Genomic DNA, 22478 nt, shown 5'->3' with positions numbered 1-22478 from the left:
ATCTGGTAATAGAGAGTTTTCTCATAACCTCTCTTTGTTGTGTATGAGCAGTGTTAAATATGAATGAGGAAATTATGTTCAGTTGAAACTTTATGTGATCACAATCCACTGCTTACTTCCCTTTTTTGATGCTGTTTATATTGATGCAAAGAAAATTCCTGTTAAAGGACAGCAGTCATGCTCATTTTATTTGTATATCTCATACAAAATTATAATAAAGCCCGCTAACATTTGTGTGCTAGAAAGGTACATGCCAGTTAAAGTAATGCAAAAAATGGCCATCAGTCCAAATTCATAGTTTCTAAGAAAGTTTTTGCTACATATTCTTGCTTTTTTTTTTTTTTTTTCCTGAGCTGTGAGAGAAAAACAATGAAGTCAGAGAATTGCTTAGCTGTAGACGCAAGGGTGATGTCTTCTTAGAATAGCAGTGACAGCAGGTACATGATCTGGCATTGAACTGAAAAAGCAAGCAGCAGAAGCGGGGGTTCTGACTGAGAGGATCACCTGCTTTGTGTTTGGAAACTCCGCACGCCACTGAAGACTTGAGGACCACGCATTGAGTTTTTGGGGAGGAGTGAGGAGCCTGCATTAATGAACAGCCAGAGAAGAGAGCCAGAAGTGGAAGGAGAAAGCAGTGAGTGCAATCATTTGAGAGTTACAAGAACTCTAGGAACTGTGTGAATTGTATAAGAAGTCAGTATCCCAGGCCCCTTCTTTCCTGTGGAAACTTTCTTCAATTCTTTTCAAAGCAACTCATAAATGCAAGCTTGCTTTCTTGGCATAGGAAATGAGTCGGTTTTTAGTGAGGAAATGATCGCCCTTTGAAAGGGAAACTGCTTTGGAAAGAACATGAAAATTAGCGATGATGAAATGTGATTAGAGTATGGAACTTTGGGAACAGACTATGTAGAAAACAAGGTGGTGGTCATCCTGGACCTAGTGCAATTTGTGGAGGGGAGCAATGGAGAAAAGGCCAATGGAGGAGCGGTAGGGAAGAAAGCTCAAGAAATCAAACATTAGTATTATTTCTCATAAGGTATGAAGGTACCATTGACGACTTCAAGGTTTGGGTCTTGTGCCTTCCTGAGAGCAGGATTTTACTTTGATGGTAATTCAGCAGGGCAAAAGGCTTCAATCCAAAGAAATGAGAATGAAATTTAATTATCGATGTAGGTGACGTCAGCCTCAGTTGGATCTGCACACTCTTCTCTTTCAGCCCTTTCTGGCAAAGGCACTTCAGTGTTGGCATTTCTCAAACCTAGTAGGATTGTAAAAGTTGTGTGTTTCGTCAAAGCTTTAGGACAAGGGTAACATAATAGTAATTAGGAAACTTTAAAATGTTGGAAATAACCCATACTAAAATTATACTGTAGGTTGTAGTACTTCATGTTTGTTCAGTAAATGATAAAAACAGGTTTCTTGGTTTTTTTTCTTTTTTTCCTCAGCTATTTAAGTCTCTATGCAACACAGTATTAAAATAGTCTGGGTAACGTGCTACAGGACAGTTTTTCTTACTGGAATGCTTATAATAAACCAGTGTATTTATGTGCTTTGAAAACTTCTACAAAAATTATGTCAAATATGAGGTTAGTTTGACTCTTGAGAAGCTGGTTATAGCAAACTGTTGTAGGACAGAGCTGCAGTTAGGATCAAATCTGTTTGTTTATCGATAGACTTCAATTTTCTCTAATAATTCCTTTAAGTATTTTCAGAATATTATAGCTTGCTATGCATCCTGAGGTAGTATGAAAGAAAATATTTTTCTAAGCTGGCTTTGCTTTGCCTAAGTTTAAAATTAGAATAATATGCCTGGTTAAGTATGTTGATGTTTCCTCCCATGGCTGGGAAAATTGCAAATTATTTGTTTCTGGTATATCTGTGGTTTGCTACAGGAACCTCAGACAGATCTCATTTTCCCTCCACCTTCACTGACGTCAGTACAAATGGACAAAGAAAAATTGACATATTTCATGGGATCCAACACACCTTTGCCTGCAGGAGTGCTTTGAGGTCTTGTCATGTCAAGACTTACTTGGGTTTACAGCTGCTTGTTTCCCATGTTGTACCTTCATGCTTTTTTTGTTCTTCTTGCTGTTGTTGTTTTGGTAATGTATAGTAATTAGTAAATATTTGATTGTTTTCTTAATTATCTATTTCAAAATATTTATTGAGTTGGATATGCTGTACTGGCTGATATAGTCTGTTTCTGCCTCTGATCTTTTAAACTCCAAAAAAAATGGAGTTCTGGGACATAAGACAAAGTTACTAAATGACAGAAAGAATTGCAGCTCCAAAGGCAGATGAACTGAGTTGATTAAAACAAAGTGTGAATCTTTTTTTTTTTTTTTTTTTTAAATGGTTATTATTGTTCAATATTCTGTTTCTTGGTAGATTGTCTCATTGACTTAAAAAAAAGAAAAGGAAAAAAAAAAAAGAATCCCAAGAGACAGTCCTTTCAGGAAATTACGTAACCTTAAAATTATATGAGGTCATTCTAACCTGCAGTGAACAATAGTCCATTCCCATTCCCCCAAGCTTTTAGATACATTTTGCAAAAGGTGCGTGAATATTCTATTTGTTGGTTGTATTTCCATTACCTGTAGGCATTACCTTTGCACTTCCCTATGTAGTTCTTTTCCAATCTTTTTTGGTTTTGTTGCATTTTTCTGAATGAAATCGCCTGGCTGTATTAATTAGGTTTTCCATGATGGCTTTCAATACTTACATGTGTAGTTTGGATCTGTCTGCTTGCAGAAGAGGTTGGTTTTGGTTAAAACATCTGCCATTGAGGAGATAACAGCTGTACAGTAGCAAATCTATAGAACAGGCAGTGATTTCTGCATCAGTTTTTTTTTTGTTTTTTTTTTGTACTATTGCATCCAATCTTAAATTTACAGGAAAGACAATGTAGATAGCAACTGGAAGCAGCATCAGAAATATCGTACTCAACTTTGTTCAATTGACTTAGAGGAAGATCAGTTTTGAATGTCTTCCTTATTTTGTGAGTATATTGCATTATCTCATTCTGGCACAACCTTATTAAAGCATTTATTGTGTTCCTGTTGAACCTGTATTTAGTTTCAATTTTGTTTACTGAATAGTGTTACTTTTTCCAGGAAGCCATAAAAGTGATAAGAAATGGGGAGAAACTGCAACAGGAGCATTAAGGCAAGCAACTTTCAGCTAGGCTAAAATTGTATTGGAGAATTCTGGGAACAAAGAAAACAATTACAGTTTTACTATGTAGCACACAGTAATGCTCAGCGTTTTCAGAATGTTTAACAAGCATTTATTTATGTTCCAAGGGTTTGCCTTGAGATAGGGTTTCCTTCTATTATTCTTGCTGAGCATTTATGTGCTAATGCTTCCCTTTGAGAAGCTTGTATGTTGTATGTAAGAAAACTTGAAAACTGATGTCCAATATTAGTCTCTGTCAAATAAGACAGAGTATGGGTATTTTCAATGTTGTCACTTTTAAAGTAAGAAAAGGTTGGGTGAAGAAAGGGAAAGGAGTGTGGAGGATTTGCATCCAGAGGCAGCCTGAGGGGAAGAAGTGGATACTTCTGAAGTACGCTAGCAAAGAGAGCAAGAAACTATGTTCCCCTTTCTATGGGAGGTTAGAAAAGTTTCATTATATAGTTGTAATTACAGATAAAATAAGAAAAGTGAAGTCATTATACAGATTATTCCTTTTATCCCTACAGAGTGTATACCAAACACTGTCAAAGACCACCATCAGTGATAAAAAATGGGCCAAGCCACACAAAAAAATGAAAGAAACAGTGAGATCCTAATGTTGATATAATGTTGATATGACTTACCTGGGATTCTATAACTTTAAGCCTCTTTTCTTGCTCTTTCAATCCACTGAGGTATTTAGACAAATTATCCACCCTGTGAAAACAAAAATGATGCGCTGCTGAGTGAAAAAGAACTGCCTCTGGTTAAATCCTAAACCACAGAAAATGAGTAACTTACACTACATCTGTGACCCCCTGCTTGAAGTTCTGTGCTGCTGGGACACCTCGGAGCCCCCTAGAAGTTTTGCCCTTTTGAAGGGTTCCTGTAAGTATTTACTGAACAGAGCAGCACAAATCTCCTGTACTTTCTGCTCAAGGGCTCTTTGTGAACTTGCCTAGATGATAGTGATCATACAGCTTGTGGTTAAGGCTGCTTAGCTGTATCTTTCCAGTCCATTATATCCCATCTATTTCAAAGATCAATTGACCCTACCATGAAAATTAAGACCACGATATATATTCCATTAATACAGGGCAGATGAGCCGTTTGATTTGTTCAAGGTTTCATCTTCAGAAACTGATTTGGTGTATAAATCTCTAAAGGGACTGTGTGGAGAACTTGAAAATGATACCTCCAGATCGAACTGTCCACACATCTTCTACATGCTTTACCTCTTCTTCCATCCCTTCCTTATTCCTCTCATCTGATTCCCCATAAGCTCCCCAAATCCCCCAAATGCAGAGTTAAGTGAATGGCTTTCTGAAGGTTTGTAAGATTTCAAATAAACAGACAGGTTTGCTAGCACCTAAGAGCAGAGATAAGAAACTACAGTCACAGTGGTAGTCATCTGAACTTGCCTGATCTCTTACTGGCTCTGCTACATCTGATATCGTGTCCTTTATTTAGGAGCAATTACACACATTTTTGTGTAACAAACAATTATTGTTTGATTTCAACAACATAATATTTCTAAATTATTAAGAATAAAGAGCCTGTTTAGTTAGAGGGAGAAGAGTACTTTCCAAAAACATGTATCTCTTTATGTCATTGTTATTTAAAGAAGTGAACTTCTGAATAGTAATTTTGCACTTTTATTTGTCAGAATACTAAACCAATTTAAATGATGCTCCTATTGGGATGATATTTTAGAGAACTATTAAAATGGAGACCCAGTTACTTAAATGAAATTTGAGACCTGATACCAGGAATTTCTTGTGCAAAATTGTTGTCATATGTTATAATGCCATTAGTAGTAGTTCTTCTGTACCTATGGGCTGGGGTTCCAGTGATCATAAATTCTCATTCAAAAGTCTAAATCTCTTTCTGTTTTGGAAATGGCAATTTCACTGGATTTTGATCAATGCTTTGTGTCCATGTATGTTATGTTCCTGTAGAGGATGTAAGTACATGCTCTGCAGTGTAACAACAGAACTATTCTTCCATCATTTCTTCATGAATTTGAGCTTAACTGCAAGTTTGGCTGGAGCTTACAGGCTTGTAATTGTACATACTTCAACAGTGTCAAAAAAACATCTCAAAGCGATGCTTGTTCATGAAAAACATTCCGTGAAGATCATCAATCCCAATTAGACTCTTCATATAAACCTTACAAGTGCCTGAACCTTTATCTCATGCAAATCTGAAGACCTGCAAGGTTCACTTAATGTAGGTCAGAGTAACATACTTATTAGACGTGGCCTTCAGCCTTTCTTCATTGCTTTCTTTTCTTTCTTGTTCAAGTTTTATTAGATAATTTTCTTTTTGCACCAGCTCCCATGTTATGATTTTTTGATCTAGGCCAACTGGAAGGTCTCTTTCTGTAAGGGGAAAAAAAAGATACTAAAAATTATATGTTGCTCCCTTTTCCCCTGCACTGGTTTAAGTAATGAAGGGCTGCTATGCAAAGAAACATCAGGCCTTGCTTTGCCATTGTAGGAGTGACAAGCTATGAAAGTTTAGTGTAAAATAAGTATTTTCTACACTTTTTATTTTCTTGTGATGCAAGGCAGTAGACTTACTGCAGTTGAATAAGAATCCTGAGTTTTTTAAAGAACAGCACAGGCCAATTTCAGTGATTCATATAATTCATTCAGACTATCAGTTGTTATCTCTTCAGAAATCAAGTGTGTTTAGGTGTCAACACTTTTGTCATAGTAACGATGTTACGTAGAGAAATGCACTGTGGGAAATTGTTTATAGTACAGACTATGTCATCATTTTTCATGTCTGCTCTCCTAGTACTTTTTGTTAAATACAATAAATTATGGCTCTTGGCTTGTGGAGATCTTACTTGCTCTTCTGTGTTGCTTATGCAGCATATCCCTGCAGAGTATCGGGGTCTCCTGTTGACAGACATGTGTTAACAGCTGTAGCAGAAATGCTAAATCACAGCTTGAAGCAGTGATTGAACACCTGGTACGAAGGCAGGGCCAACCCAGGGAGCTCAAGTGTATGCAATGTACCTGAGTGACCAAAAGGGGTGGAGCCAGGATCTGCCCCTTCCCAGACCTCATTTTAAGGTTGGCAGTGGAGGTGATGGCCTCTCTTGCTGGACATCCCTGACTTCCTGAGGGCATCCAAAGGTAAGCAGGTTCTTCCCTTTATTTTTGTGCTCACAGCTGTTGCATTTGAGCAAGTCTTCACTTGCTGTAACTTAGGTCTTTGCTACTCCCCTATCATTACTGTGCTTTCTATTGCATTATAGCATTAAGCTAGCTTACCCAGATGTTGTTTCTTGTGTTCCATTTTGTTGAAGATTATTTGAAGAACCAAAGTGATGTGATTAATAATGATAAATGGTGGTGCTAAGGCAGGCCGTCCATGATATTCAACAATCAGGTTGTAGCGTTGTAGTTTCCAGAAGATGTCTGCATTGCCCTGAACAACTTGAAAAGTGTAGCTGCCATTGGAAACAAGAAAAAAAATTGCAGAACTAGTTTTATCTCAGCAAGCTAAAGCTTGTTATTACAAATGCAGCCCATGTTTACTTTAATAAAAGGAACAGCAAGTTCAGTAAGTAGCGTTTACTTAAGCTAAAGTTTGTGTGGGTTTTTACGTATTAAAAAAATGATAAAGAAATAATCAGGAAAAACTATCTCTTAAAAAAAAAAAAAAGCAATTCAACTTCAGCAAGATTGGCAAACATATGATGTTACTTCTTCAACCAAATGAATAATTATTAACATCTTTTGACTTGATGTGTTTCCCCAGCATGCAGAGTATCCAGCATTTGCCAAGTTTACAGCTGCTCTGCACCTGCAGACTCTTGCTGCAGCATAGCTAGGGATCCAGACACATTTAATTGAATCTTTAGCTGTAAAAGGTCTGTTTTTGTTCTTGCTTTTAATGTAGCTAGAGTGAGGATGATGAGAACTTAAGAACTATATGATCCTGAAAGTCAACTTATCAACCCCCAAATAGTTAGTTAGGGAAACTACTAGTGTGTTTCAGTATAGCTAACCAACAGCAGTGTAGTAAATGTGGGCATTTGGTTAAGCTCTTACCTTCTCTGTCTTAATACTTATTGAAACTGCTCTTACCTGAACATAGCAATCAGGAGATTCATAAGGAGAACGTTTGTGACTAGTAGGAAGATGACCAACAGAAGTATGACAAGCCAGTTGGCATAGTTGTTGGGACATGATGGTGAGTTCTGCAGAATTTGCAGTGGATTAAATGTACAGTTCCTGGGATATACTCGTGAGGCTACAAAGGAAGAGAGAGAAATAAGGTAGTTTTGACAAATTCTCTTGCCACTTGTATTTCTTAGCCTGGAGACAAAAGCTTTGCATTTTGGTGAGCAAAATCTCTTGCCTTCAACCGAGAATGGCAGGAATTGCAAATTTTCTGAAGTTTGAGGTGCTGCATTTTACAGATTTTTCAAGGAAAAAAGGAAACTGAGTACCTTTAAGCATGCCTTCTTTTAAGAACTCACGATGAGAGTGATTACATATATTTTATACCTTTTTCTGTTAAGGTACAAATCAAGGATGATATTGATATCTGCATATGAACAGTAGCATAATTTTCTTCTGAATATGTGTGATTATTAGAGCTTAAGACAAACACTGTGGTAATACATAACTTTTGTACTGTCTCGGTTTTTGACTAGCAAGCGGAGCTGCATATACAAGGCAAACAGGACAGCTTTCTGGCTGTTTGAACTACTGAGGTAATTCTTGCTGTCGAACAATCCTTTACGTAAACTAATATCCCATGTTGCAGGTTTTGTAAAAAGGCACAATGATGCACATCATTGCATCAGTTGTGTGCGCCCATGTCCTTGCATCTCCTCAATCCTCATGCTAGTATGCATACTAGAGAAGAGAACTTGGTAGAAGCAGGCATGGTGTTCCTCACTCAAATTTAGACTACTGCTTTGTACGTCAGAGCTTGCAGTCAAGGTTAGGAAAAACAGCGCTGTTGCATCAGGCTATAGGTATAGCTACCCTTTCATCCTGCCTCCAGTTGTGGCAGCAGCAATTTCTTAGACTAACATATAGGAAAAACATGGAGTGACATCGTTTGGGTATCTCCTCCACTGGAGCATGTGGCTGAGCAACGTGCCCAGGCAGATTATTTGTATTTAATAATGATATTGAGGGATTCCTCCATGAATTTGTCCAACTGATTTCTGAGTCTGTGTACATTTTTAGTATTCAAAGCATCACAAAGCAATTAAGCAGATCACCTTTAGTTATGTATGCAAAAAAACATCTCCTCTGTCTTTTTGAAAATCCTTTTCTACTTATTGAGGAAAAGGTAACTATTTTCTATTGTTTATATTGATGTTATTCATCCAAATCTTCCTACACCGGGATGCAGATCAGAAGCAGTTTTAACCGGTTGTTTACTTTTTGTTGTTATTAAATTACTTTTCTGGAAGTTATATAATTATTTAAATCCACAAATTTAAAGTACTTATATTTAAATTCTTGTTCTCCATTTTTTTCCTCCACTAATAATGTCTTTCCCCATGACAATAGATAAACTCACAATCTTACCCTTCAGTACAGTTATCTCACATGCCGCCATAGCTGTCAACAAGTACATTAACTTAAGTTATCCATGCTGAATTTCTTTTGGTGTTTTTTCACTCATTAGGTCCTTTTGCAACTTTTAGGTGTTACCTTCAGTTTTTATTACCCAGTAACTTTTTTTTTTTCCATCAGCAAATGTTACCTTTTTTCTTTGCAGTTCTGGTGGAGAGATGCAGACTCTATACTGTGTTCTACCTGTTCTCATGTTTATATCCAAATATTTGCCTGTCTTGTGATTGTTTTTATGTTGTTTTGTTTGAAATATTGCACAAATGCAATTACTAGCTTTATTTGATTTGGGCAGATTTAGCTACAGAGTAAACAAATGCTCTACCAGAATATTTATTCGAAAACACAAGTTTTTCCTTATGGGCAGAACTGTATTGCTGTAAAACTGTCATGTTAAACTACTGCCAGAAGTATGGAGATGTTATTTTGCTTTACATGAAGGTTATGTGGGTCTGGATTAGGCTGAATGGAAATGGATTGAGGCAGAAGAAGGTATGCCAGCCTCCAAAACCGCAAATCTTTGCATGAATACTTTAGATAGCTTCTCTAAATATGGCAAACAGTCATGTTTAATGTAATTCCACACTGTACATTATCTCATTTTGCAAATTCACTACTTATATCATGGCCATGTGAAAGCTTTGGTTTTCAGGACAATCTTTTTTTAAATTATTATTTATTGAAAAACAAAAAACAAATACTGGGAAGTAGACATTCAAAGATGGCAAGGTTGGGGGAGAAAGAAATTTCCTTACTGTCTATTTCATCCAGTGGGATCTGGCCAAATATCTGGAGGTAGGGACGGTAAAGCACCCTTCTGAATATCCACTCCACTCTGCTGTCATCAGGGTGAAGCAGAGCTTGAGTTGTCACGCCATAGGCAATGAGCCACACACTCAAGAAAAATAGGAAGAAGAAAACATCTTTCATCTAAAAGAGGGAGAGGGAGGAAGAAAAGGAGGGCAGGTGATTGTAGCAGCATATTCGAAGAAAGAACAGTAGTTCAGTATGATAACTGTTCAAATAATTATTTTTCTTTGCAAGCTTGTTTAGGCTAAAGGAGGTTGATACAGTTTCTCACGCAATTCCCCTCCTGACCTTGCTGTTATAATGTAGTTCTTGGCCAATAAGCAACATTTTTCTTTGTTCATTTAGATAAAGGCATGTTATAATTTAAAACTTTGCTTTTCAATCACATAACATCTATTTTTAAAACACTTTCTCCTTTAAATGATTGCCTTTTAAATGGAGGTTTTTTGAGATCTTACAGTACTGTTGAATTACAAAAATCTGCTGCAGCAAATCCTGGCTGACAGTGCTCATTGATAAACTCTGAACCATTGATACAGCAAACACTGAAGATTAGAAGGATCAGGTAGCTAAGTAATGCATTTGAGGGATTCTTTCCAGGGCTTCCTGCTTTTAAACATTGTGCTTCTCTACAGAAGCACAGTAATTGAATCCTAAAACACTTACTTAAAAAAAAAAGAATTGAATATGTATTTCAAGTGCAATAATTTTTCCCTAGTGGAAGAAGAACACTTCATCCTCTTTCCATCTAATCTGACAGAGTTCATTACGGGCTGTAGATTTATTTCAATTAGATTACAGGATTGCACAGTTTTCCAAATGCATAGGTATTTCAGACTTTCAGGAGGTAACTATAAGTCCCATTATGAAACACTATATCTGTGGCAAGCAAGACATAGTTGATGTCTCTCTAACTTTTATCAAACTGTTTTGTTTTCTGGATGATTCCAGATTTGTCAGTGCTACAGGCAACAACATCATAACTAAGTGAAAGCAGTGGTTTGTCTGGGAATACTCTTTTCCAGTCTGTGATCTCTCTAAGTTGGCACTGTTCTGCCGTCAAACTGCCATTGTAACAGTTGCTAGACTTGTTTCAGTAATTCAGTTGGAGGGTAAAAAGGAGAAAGACAATAAAACACAATCTTGGTTTTCTTCCCTATTTAAGAGAAATGATCTTGCTTTAGCCAACCTGATGAACGTTTCAGGGAGATGCGGTTTACTGAACTGAATTTCATTGTTCTTTTGTTTGATACAAGGCTCAATATTGAACTACCAAAGGTAAGGCATTGTGGTGGCTTGGATATGGGGAAGATGAAAGCTCCCATGTTATGGTTTTGTCTAGGCTGCCACTTATTTTCTTCTGTGTATATTCTTAATCTGTGACTTCATATGAACTCAGATGCTAACGTAGTAGATGCATCACCATATTTGTTCAGGGCCATGGTTTAGCTTGGTACGCAGCCAGGAAGGGTTAGAAGCTGTAGATCTGCCTTGTTCTCTTACTTTAAACTCTGCTAATGTGGTGAACTAGATAATGTACAAGAACAAATATTTATTTGCCATTTACCCTTTTGCTACTCAAAGCAAATGTCATGCTGGAGTTCCCGTTATTGCATTTGTAGACAGATCCAAATAGCTTGGCAGTTATGTTTACTCAATGTATAGGCTTGTTTAGACTGTAGGGCTTTTACTGAGCTCTGCTGTGAGTCACAAGTCAAATGTTTGTAGAATCTGTAATAGCATTTACAATTAGATAAACTATTAGTTATCATGAGCTAATTGGCCTGGAGGATTAACGTGCTGAAATAAAAAGCTGTTTCAGTGTACCACCCCATACCTAAGCACAGTAACCATAGTCCTACTGTCTCATTTCCCACAGGAGAGCTGAAATAAATAGAAATATTTCATCAGCATCTTCCAGCACATGCTCACAGGTGCTATGTTTACATTGTAGATTAGAAAGTCCATGTAAGAACAGTGCTCGTGGGGAAACTTGCAACTATCCATTTTTACAGATTTTTCTTCACACTTCTTGTGAATAATGTAATCCATTTCCCCAAGCAAAGAACTACCAGTCAGTAGCTGCCCTTCTTTAACTGCCTGTCTGAAGTCTTTGCACTGAATGCACACAGCTTATGAAGCAGGAGGAAGATCTGTGTCTCTCAAATCAGGAGCGTAGTGTCTCAGTACTCCTGACTTGAGAGACCAAAGGGTAAACGATTAGATAAGAACGAGGATTTGTGTACTGGGGCCAACCTAATACACTAGAGAGCTCTTCAGAAGGATCTGTTTCAAACTTACTGCCTCTAATTTTCATGGTAGGTAAGGCAAATTTTGCATTGCATGCAAAATTACAGACCTTAAAAACATAAAGACACACAAACTTCCTTTGTAAGGAGAAGATTTTTTTGGCCACAGTTTTTTTTAGCAAGTAGAAGTATTTGAGAGAGACTGCGCTTACCATCCTCTCCACAATTATGATCTTTGGTCCAAGTTGTCTGTGAATTGCAAAAATGTGTATAAGTCTAAGTGTAAACACCATAAAATCAATGGCGAGGATTGTGCGGCCAGCTTGAAAAGTCGAGTTGAGCATCCTGAAGAACAAATGAAAGAATATCAGGTCTCAGCAAGTACTACTGAGAAATCTGTTCTCAAATATTGCACCCAGTTTCCAGGCATTGTCGAGTTAGGAAAAGGCAAGTGCTTCAGGCTTGTGGTTGCTTATGTCAAGGTCATTACAGCTGTCAGAAGAATGTAACACTATCTGTACGTTGGTGAGAAATGACCACAATATAGAGGGACACTGATTTGCTTGGCTTGGCTTCAAGGCGACACTAAGGGATAAACAAGGAAAAGGATTATTTTGACTAAAAGGGCTTGCAAAAAAAAAAAAAAAAAAAAAAAAAAGGAAAAGCAGAGCTTCTTTGCACAAGTGTTTGGATATTCCAATAAGCTTTCTGTGGTTTGTGGAACAACATCTGCAGTTCAATAGAAATGTAGAGGCTCTTGTTGCAGAACCGTAGCTCAAAACTCATAAAAGTAGATGTCATAGCCTGCCTTCTTGTGCACATGTATGCCAGATGACAGGACAGTCACAGCATGTGCTCATAGCCCTAATGCTGACCACGTGAAACAGGTGTGTATATATACCTGCAGGTTACCCCAATTATGAAGAGGAAGATGGTCACCATGTCACATTTATTCCAGTTATCCTCTACGTATAGTTTAAACTTTTTCATTAAATTTGTGTCTTCATCTGTAAAGAAACTCTGAAAAAGAGAAACGGTCGTTGGCAGTGATCTGTTTGAAGTTTCACTATTTCAGTGGAAATTTTCACCTAATATCTGTTTCACATTTGTCTTTCACTGCAAAAAAACATCAAAAAATTCCTAGTGTAGCATGTAAACAAGCTCAGTTTACTGTCTTAAATCGCACATGCATACATATGCGTGCGCACACACTTTTTAATCTTGTGATGTGGGCCTAAGAATTTTTTAGGCCTGATTTGAGTCTATCAGCATTCAGGCCGTTAAAAAAATATAACAAATATCTAGAAAATAAATGTTGACAGGATATTGCTATCTAAACAGCATGTACAGATTGGTGTTTGTACATTATAATTGCCTGTGAGTGCACGTTTGATTATCTACATAAGGAGCTGTCTCAGCTGGCTTATAGCCTGGCATTCTCCATGTTTTACAGGTTTATAATGAAATATTCTTTGTTTCAAATATTGGTGTATCCTTATGGCCTGTCTGAATAATTTCAAATAATTTATAACTGAGATCCCCTTTGCTGTTCATGTTGCTTAAATTACAAAACCTGTTCTTCTGGAATAAGTGTTGATAACTGTTTTTCAGTGTAAAGAGAATAACAAGGATATTTTTATGCACCCACAATTCTCAGTGCACCAGCACCATTGTTCATGTGCTGTTTTGGTTGCTGGACTGAGGAGAGCTCTGTTGTACTTCCAGGGGCAGGCTATAGTTTCCAATGTATGTTAATTGTGACCTAGTTCTGGGAGGTGAAACCAGCCAGATGCTTTGCAAAGTGAAGGACACCTGAATCTTAGCAGCTCACTTGTTTATTGGCTGCAGCTGAAGCGCTCTGGAAAAACAGGAGCAGCTACAGGTTTACACGGAGGAGAGAGAGGTTGGTTTGGAGGAGAGATTGTTTTGGATGAGGTAACGTTTGTATTGCTTTTCTATGCAAAGCTGCATTTGACAGTTGAAATCTTGAAGCTTGCACAGTTATACAGATCATAAATTTATTCAAAGCATTATTTCAAGGTTTGTTGTATTACTGCTGAGATGTTGTATGCAACTGACCTGTCGGATTTCTTCCAAGACCAGGGTAAAAACCCAGAAGTAAAGTATAATTTCTTTAGCAGATGGACCTTCAGGTGGAGGTGGCTTAAAATCCAGTAAAAGGACATAAGTGAATAGAAACAGAAAAGCAAAATACATAATAACGTTTCCCATAAATACAGTTACAGGGGCACTCCAGAATTTTTTCCACCGAGTAAAGATGAATGTTGCCCACGCTGTGTTTTCAGAAGGGTTCTGCTTTTCTAATTTACCACTTCTTCTGCAAAACAGAAAGAACATAGGCTTGGTTGGCGGCCTCCTAAAATTAGTTCATGGGAATAGCCCTCAGTATTATTTCCTGCAAAGCTTTTTTTTTTTTTAAGATTGTAATGGATGCTGACAGGGGTGAGGCTGTGGGATTCCAAGCAATCATGCTGTTGTAGCAGGAATGCTTCAAGTCAAAAAGATTCTGAAAAACAAAGTCACATCAGGTTTAAATGTGTAACCTTGTTATTCCAGTCTTGTTGCATTAATCTAATTTGCAGCTTCAGTCTGCTCCTACACATAGTACAAACCATGTGAATAAACAAGAAGAGGGTATTTGGCCAGCTGCAAGGAAGGCAAATAGCTACTGTAAGTCAGTTCTTATTTTGGTCCTAGAATTTATTGCAGTAATCACAGGCAGAAGTTCTTGCAGTTGCTGTGACTGCTTGAGACAATTACTCGTTTTGACCTAGACTCAAAAGTGCTGAATCACACACTGAGCATATGTTCCTTGACTAGCCTTGCTGCAGCCTGAGAGAGCTGCTGAAGGAATACTGCAGCTGATACAACTATGGACGCTGGCGTCTTGCCCTTCATGACTAAATCAGATTGGAAAAAGATCACCAGGGAGGCCTCTTAATAAATAATTAATGACAGTAGTCTTTGAGTATTGTGCAATTGCACAAATGTTTTGGTAGCTGAAGGAAAACTTGACCTGTAGGTCTACATGTCTTATGTTCCTGGTAATTATTATATACATTCGTTATAAGGAAAAGTTTCTCCTTGCAGCCAGTCTCCTCTGTGTGCCTGACTCTGTACTGCCTCTCAGTTTATGCCATTGTAAGATGCATTCCCATGGCAACGGGCTAATATCATAAATGGGTAATTGCAGCTTTACTGTTAGATGCTGAAATAGATCTGGGAGGGAGAGAGAGAGCCCTTTTGTTAAATCTGTAAGATAATAGCAATTGGAACGCACAATATTATGACCAAGAGCCATCAACCATGCTTTGCTCAGTTGTGAAAGGACTTTATGATATTATTTACTAATAGTCCCCAAAAGGCATACACTTTTGCATCTATTTTACAGGTTAGAGAAGGAATGAGGACTCTATTTTTTTCTGATATGCTAGCAGTTAAATGCCAGAGCTAAAAATACAAGCTAATAACTGAGTCAGTCCAGCACTAGGTATTGTGGATTGTTTCCTTGGTACCATTATTCACTTATTTCTGAAGCTCTCTTCAAATCACTGAAAAGTGTACGTTTAATACAAGTGGCTATATAGCTCTTATTAGCTGCATTAGTACAAAGTGAACTTTGTACTAATCAAAAGTTTTCCTGCCCTCACCCAAGCCCCCAGGTTTTGGTGATGAGCATTTGCTAGAAGTAAAGGTTGCAATTCAGAAGTTCTGTACTGTGGATCTGTGAATGATTGTGAGCAACTGCCAAAATCTTTTTGCTTTGATAGCTATTTCTCTTATGCTGACTCTGAAATATGTCTGTTATTATGCTCCAGGTCTCTCGGGCCTATTTTTTAAAATAGAAATGAAGAGTTTTCCTAGCATGGTGGGAAGCTAACTATATAAATTTCTAGGTACTGATGTTTGCAAGTATTTCTGTTGCTGCCATTGTAGCACAGTATGTGGTAATGCACTCGAGTAATACAAGGGTTAGCTGCAAACCTTCTCCCTGGTTGGGTGAATAAGCCTATCAGGGATTACTGTTCCTAAATCCATTGTGTGTCAGCCAGTGCCAGCTGAAGGGAATCTCAGGAATGCCTTCTGATTGCCTGGATATCGATCAGATTCCTTGTTCAGTAGAAATGACCAGCTCACAAGAAGTTGTCTCCTGAAATACAGTGCTGTATGCTGTATCCCTGTTTATCTTCTATATTCATTTTATGGAGTACAACTTTGGCAGAGGGAGCTTTCTGATGAATAATAAGTTCCTTGATCTTTCAGTTGTTTCTTACATCATTATCTGGTCGTACATGCATGAGAATTGACCTGTTCTTTGTAGTCAAAAACCATCAAGTTAACTGATGGTTTAAACTTACCTGTATTCTTCCTTAGAAAGAAACAAAGTCCTTTCTGTATCCACACTGTCTGGCTCTTTAAAGGGCTCTGTCTCATTCTTTGGTTGTTTTTCCTCACTGTAAGGAAATAAACTTATTAGTTGAAAGACACTGGTTAGCAACTCAGCTACTGAACTGGTTTTCCTACAGAGCTGCAAGCATGCACTCATCTTGAACTCTCTCCACTGAGAAGCTATCAAATACACATAATCCTTAGCTCTGTGTGTTCTAATTGTTTGAAAGCTGAAGTCAGCCACAAGAGTCAATGAGAAATGATAATCAACACATGTTTCACGAGAGTGGAGCAAGATGCTCAGTCTTCTCAAAACTGAAAGGAAAGCGTTTGAGTGGAAATAGACCACTGAATCAGTCCTGGAAGACAATTCCACAATACCCCCATGTTCCAGTCCTGGCCATACTTAGTAGTGCTTAATACAGGAAATGCCAAAAGTGTTAGGGAACATGATGTCAATTCTTGCATTTCTAGTGAAAGGAGGCAAAAATGTCCTCCAAGAAGAGATTTAGAAAGGCTTGCTTTGATTAGGAATCCTTATGTGGACCCTTCTATGAAAACAGATAACACTTCACATTAATTTACTTAAACTTATGAATCTGGCAGCCAGTCTGCCAAGAACATCTTTAGTGACTGATACTGACAAAATAGAAGTCTTATGCCAGCAAAGAAGTTTTCCTCTTGCTGATGGTGCAGTCCTATGTTGATCTTCTGAGACAATATTATTATTTTTATTCCTTACGTGAGAAATTCTCAGTTTGGGTATTTTTCATGACTGACTTTACGTCCTTCACTTATCTCTTGCACTCATATATTTGCTTGTACCTGAATGCTATTAAATTTGTGTAGATTAGGAAGGGACACCAGAATCCACATATTAACTTCAGGATCTGTGTGTTTGTAGACATGTCTCCCCACCATATTTTTGTTAGGAAGGCCTGAAATTGAAGGAAATAAGAAGTAGCTTTAGCATCACAAAAACATATATGCAGATCAAGTGCTCCTGTGTTCTGTGTTCTCTTAAGGCAGAAAAGATTAGGCACTGCTCAAAAAACCTAAAAAGTGTACAGGCACTTTGCTTGTCATTCTGCAGTGGTTAGTGTGCAAAGAGGTATGAGAGGACAGTGGAGAGGAACTGTAATTCAAGTGGAGTTAAGGAACATTTCTGCTGAGGAAGTACAAGTCAGCTACTGGGAGCTAAAAGCATCGTCACTCTTAATTTAGCTTTGTGTATGAGGACAGAAGTCAGGTTGTGGGAGCAAAACAGGACAGCAATTTGATTTGACTTTTATCAGTGAGCTTCTCTGAATCTGAACAAGCTCTGCTAGGGAGATACTTCACGTCCTTAAGATTCATTATGCTTCAGACAGATTAAGTGCTTTCCTGATGGTTCTCTGTGATCAATAGAGAAAAAAAAGCATGGGATGGGATGAGGATTTAAACTTTCTATTTAGTCCACCTGTCTCAGGGCTAACTGGATGGAAGAGAAAACTGTGTAGCTTTTTCAATTATGTATCATGACATCCTCTTGACCTGGTACTTAGGGAGAGGGCCAGTAAAGGATGTATCTGAGAATAATGTATTCCATGGGGTCATTCAGTTGCTGTAGTATCCTTTTCTGTGTCATCACGCTTAGAGGCACTAGAGAGTGGAGATGGTAGGGGAAGTGCCAGTAGATGTTACCTGGACTCCATCGTGTGCAAAGAAAGACTTTGCATCTGCTTCTGTAGCCAGGTGCAGGCAGGTGGTTTTGCTCCAGTACTGACTTCTCCTCACCAACAGAGAAAATGCTCTCTCCTCGCTGTTGCTGTAGCATTCACTGAACAGCTCTGTCAAATGAAAGAAATGTGGACAAATGCATCTTGCCATTTAAAAACAAAAAAACAAATGTGAGACAAGAGGGTGATGTGTGTAGGGTACAACTTGGTCACGCTGCCAAATGCATCCTCTGCAATAAAGAGTTCTGTGAGGCTGTAATAGTCACAAAGCCCCAAATAGCAAAGATGAGGTTGGTGGGAGTGAGGACTAATTCTGGTCGTGAGAATAACGCTACAGAAGGCATATGCAATAGATTTGCATTGGTGGGGGAAAAGAAGAAATCACTGGAATTATTGTAATCTTGAAATTCCCACTACTTTCAGGGAGGTATGATGCAAATCTCAGCACCTCCCTCTCACCTCTTTTTCATCTGCTTGCTTCCTTCTCAGCTCTGAGGTGCTCTACTTTAGTTACTGTTTGATTTCCTGTCGAGAAGTTCTTCTTTGTCAGTTCTAGAGCCAATTTTCAAGACGTACCTTGGAAACCTATCAGTATACACTATATAGTTCCTCATCTGTAGCTGCCTTGTGCAGAGATTTAGACAGTACTGAGCAAAAGCAAATACCATGGGAGATCTTTTAGCGCTTTGAAGGATGAGTTGCCACACTGCTCCTGTTCCCTGAGTACACTAAACAAAAGGAGCAACTCAGGTTTGACTTGTAGCCAGCAGATGCTTTAAGACATAGATATTTGACATAAAATAGTATTAGACTTTGTAGTATGTTGTGGTATAGATCTATTTCAAGAGAAGTTGGTTCTAGAGTCCAGCAACTCTGATAAGTGGTACAGAAAGTGAAGGTATTGTCATTAGACAAAATATAGATTTTGAGTCTGCTTCATTCTGATTCATTAAGTATCTCAGTATCCTTCCTAAGCTAGCCTACACTTTGATATTATGCTGTGAAGGCTAGAGAAGGGTCGAGTTCATGTAAAAAAGCTGATACAGTCTTCTGCAGTTGACGTAGTATTTACCATTTGAAAAGAATGTTCATTCTACTTAGCATTGCCAGCATTATCTGGGGCAGATATGGAAATTGCAGATCTGATCTAATGCTTACCAAAGCCAAGGAAACAGACTGCTGTGTATTGGATTAGGCCCTGTAATTCCATGACTAAATTGTTGGAGTCCTGTGACTATATGAAAGCCTTATTATCTTTTATAAATAATAATGGTCCTGTGAAAGGAGGGTAAAATGTCTGAGTTTAAATAATGCAGCAATGTCTGTGTGAGCCTTCAGCAGCTTGATGTACCAGCTGTAAGAGGAAAAAGCTGCTGCATTTCTACATGAGGTGTATTCTAAAGCTCTTGGTACATTGCAGCATTACCTTCAGGTAGAAATTGGACTGTTGTCAGATCAACGAGCATCTGTTTCTGACCAGAGGGGGAGAGAAGGCTTTGTGTTCCATTACTGCAGATGCCTGAATGTTGTAGGGAGGGGCAGCTTGTCTGCTGTTAAGCCAGTCTGAACCTCACTTAAAGTTTTGCAGCACAGTTAGCTCTTTTTTAGATGAGGTAATCTCAAATTATTTTTAGCATTAAAGACAACCCTTAACATTTGTTTTCTAGTGGTCCTTACAGAGCAAGCTTGATATTGCACGAAAACCAGGCTGCTGTGAGCTTGGAATTGTTCCAGTTCTTCCACCTTGTGCATTGTAATATACCTAGTGCTAAAATACTAATATGTAGCAAGGGAGAACTTTTTTCATCTCATGGGCCAGTCAGTCTTAAAGCATTATTTTGGTGTTGTGTAGTTTTTTTTTCTTTTTTTTCTTTTTTTCAGAATGAACTTTTGGAACGTTTTAAAGCCACGCTTCTGTAGCAGTTGAATGTTTGGGACTGGCTGTGTTGCGTGTCTGTTACATTATTCACATCAGTTAACCTTTCACAACTTCAAGAGGGTTCGTTTTTCTTTCCCCATCTTCTTGTCTTCCAGTAGCAGTCCCCTCTGTCATTTGTTATGCTGTTAAAAGCTGCTGTAACTTACCAACAGCGAGCTGCTCATAGTTGGCCTCTTTCATTACATGCACTACTTCTGTCTTTGTCTCCAGACGAGACATCTCCCTGAGAATCTTACAGGCTGCCAGAGCTGAAGCTACTCCCTCTTGACCCTGTAGAATTGAAAGAGGTGCAGGAGTAGTCACACACACTGAAGGGCATTTATGAAATAGAAAAGCTTAACTACTGAATGCATGTAACAAATAAAATTCATACATGTTTCCTTTTGAAAGAATCTTCCTTGAAATGTACATTTGAAAGTTTAAAATGCCTATAGAAATTGTAGTTTTGATATGTGAGTTGAAAACCGCGTATTGGTAGGTCTTGTGCGTTATAAGGCTGGTGACTTTTGGATGTGCTTGACCTTAGGGGGGTCTGATTTGGGGTAGCAGTCAAGGACTTGGAGAAGAATGGATTATGAAAGTAGAGCAAAACGCTCTCACTGCTGAGTTTCCTCTCAAATGGCTGTACTGAGACCTTGCATAAAGACACATGGGAACTGAGGGGGCACAGCTGGCAGAGGCATGACAGAAGCACACAGCAGAGAATCGTGCCTTCTGATAACAGAGCTCCACAAACACAAGGCTCTCCAAGGTGCAGATGTGTCTGCATGCACACACAACTCACTGGCTGAAGAGCTGTGCTGCTGTTTGTCTCCCTCCCTGTGACCCCCCCGTGCCAGATGCAGCTAGCTGGATGCTCAGACAGAGCCTTGTAGCTGTGTCTGGTCTCTGCAGAGCGAAAGGGAGAAGAGATGGAAGCTGTAGCATTGCACGAGATGGGATCTCAGCTGTGGCAGAGTGCAAAACAGGAGCCAATTATGCCAGTTTGAAGCTTGGCCCCTGGGACTGTGATGCTCTTGTTCCTTACACAACCAGCAAATAAGCTGGAGATGCTCAACTGTGCACCATCCTCCCTCTAAAGCAAAAGCAAACAATTGACCTATTGAAGAGGGAACAAAATCCAAGGCTGGTGGTGAGTCATCAGCAGCAAGGAAGACAAGGGGTCAGCTCTGCAGCTGAAGTTAATCAGCAGTGTTTCAGGCTGTACTGATTTACACCTGCTGTTGCTTGCTGCCAGGCCCTTTGGCCCCTGCTGGCAACAGACAAACTGAGATGAAAGGCTCTATAAATGCGCACCCAGTATTATAGGAACAAACCCACCTGTCGTCTAAGCTTCAATCTGAGCAAAAATCATCTCATACACATGAAATATGACAATATTTCACCTGCAGGAGCTATAGCTTGATGCTTACCATAGCCCAGAAATAGTTTGCCATCTTGTGCCGGTTTTGAAGTACTGCCCATACAAACAGATCCCTCCAAGGCTTTTCACTTTTCTGGTTCATATCCAAGGGCCCAGGTAATTGCCTTGAATTCGTTTTATCCTGAAATATGGTTTTCAGAAATTAGAACTCAGACTCATTCCATGCAAATGACATGATGTAACTAGCCTTTGGCCCTGCCAGCCTCTTCATTTTTTTTTCTCCTTTTTTTCCTTTTCCATGTAGGTCTGAGAGGTAATTAGTTCATTCTGCACTGAATCAAAAGATTGTTGTGTCCCTGACATAACTCAATATGTGTGAGAACGCTTTGGATGAAACCATGACTCCATTGAAGTCAATGGCAAGGTTCTCATTGGCATTATTAAGGCTGGGATTTCGCTGCTGGTGTGTAATATCATACAACACAGACCTATGATTAACTAATCTGAGCTGGCCTACGTTTATATCAGATTCTGCTCAACTGCCACAGTGGCTGTGGTTTCAGAGAAAAGGGAACAAAAAGCATTTTATTTAAACAGGAATAAGTCTCGCCAAGGCTCTGTACATGGCAAGAATAGAGCACGTGAATGCTCTCTTTCTAGTCTTTCCTTTGAGTCCTTTAAAAAAAAACCTCTCCCTCATGCAGGGAGTATTTTAAGTAAAACATCACTTATTCCTTTAACGTTTGATAATAACCTCTCTGGAGGAAGTATGGCAACTTAGGTCAAATGCTGAGTTTTATGTAAACTCTAATATTGCCTTTATATCTATTGTGTTAATTAGAAGCAGGCTGTGTGACTGTTTTTGTTTCTGCTAAAAAAAAAGCTTCTGTAAGGACTCATGCATTTTATTCATTTATTTTTGAAATCCTTTAAACTATGGGGTTCTACTCAAATTTACATTAATGGTTTGGGTTCTCTTACCACCCTTTCTTCCTCTCTTTTTTTTTTTTCCTAGTATGTAGTAAGCTAATCAATCTACACTTTTGCACTAAAAAGTAGGACTTATAATTTAGCAGCAGCACTGATATCCCACTACAGTGATGTTGTCCAGTCTGAGTCATGCTGGCTACAGGCCTTCCATGGTATATTATATTGTCCTTTCTGTCTTATATCAACAACTGTTTTTAATTTTTGCTGCTA

General features: G+C 38.5%; 1 protein-coding gene across 1 annotated transcript in view; it reads right to left on the bottom strand.

The window, feature by feature from the left end:
- Positions 1-161: 161 nt before the first annotated feature.
- The window catches only part of TRPM5 (transient receptor potential cation channel subfamily M member 5), a 48282-nt gene continuing 25965 nt past the window's right edge, over positions 162-22478 (bottom strand). Inside the window, 15 exon segments of the mRNA XM_085224296.1 lie at positions 162-1258; positions 2726-2816; positions 3822-3894; positions 5426-5558; positions 6462-6640; positions 7281-7446; positions 9545-9719; positions 12061-12193; positions 12750-12868; positions 13928-14186; positions 16228-16323; positions 17084-17196; positions 17942-18087; positions 20062-20185; positions 21328-21459. Coding sequence (XP_085080422.1) covers positions 1158-1258; positions 2726-2816; positions 3822-3894; positions 5426-5558; positions 6462-6640; positions 7281-7446; positions 9545-9719; positions 12061-12193; positions 12750-12868; positions 13928-14186; positions 16228-16323; positions 17084-17196; positions 17942-18087; positions 20062-20185; positions 21328-21459 — 2040 coding nt within the window. The 3' untranslated portion in view covers positions 162-1157.

This window comes from Meleagris gallopavo, chromosome 5 (genome assembly GCF_905368555.1).
Source record: "Meleagris gallopavo chromosome 5, MGAL_WU_HG_1.1, whole genome shotgun sequence".
NCBI classification, from domain to species: Eukaryota; Metazoa; Chordata; class Aves; order Galliformes; family Phasianidae; genus Meleagris; species Meleagris gallopavo.
This window is presented reverse-complemented; position numbering and strand designations above follow the sequence as displayed.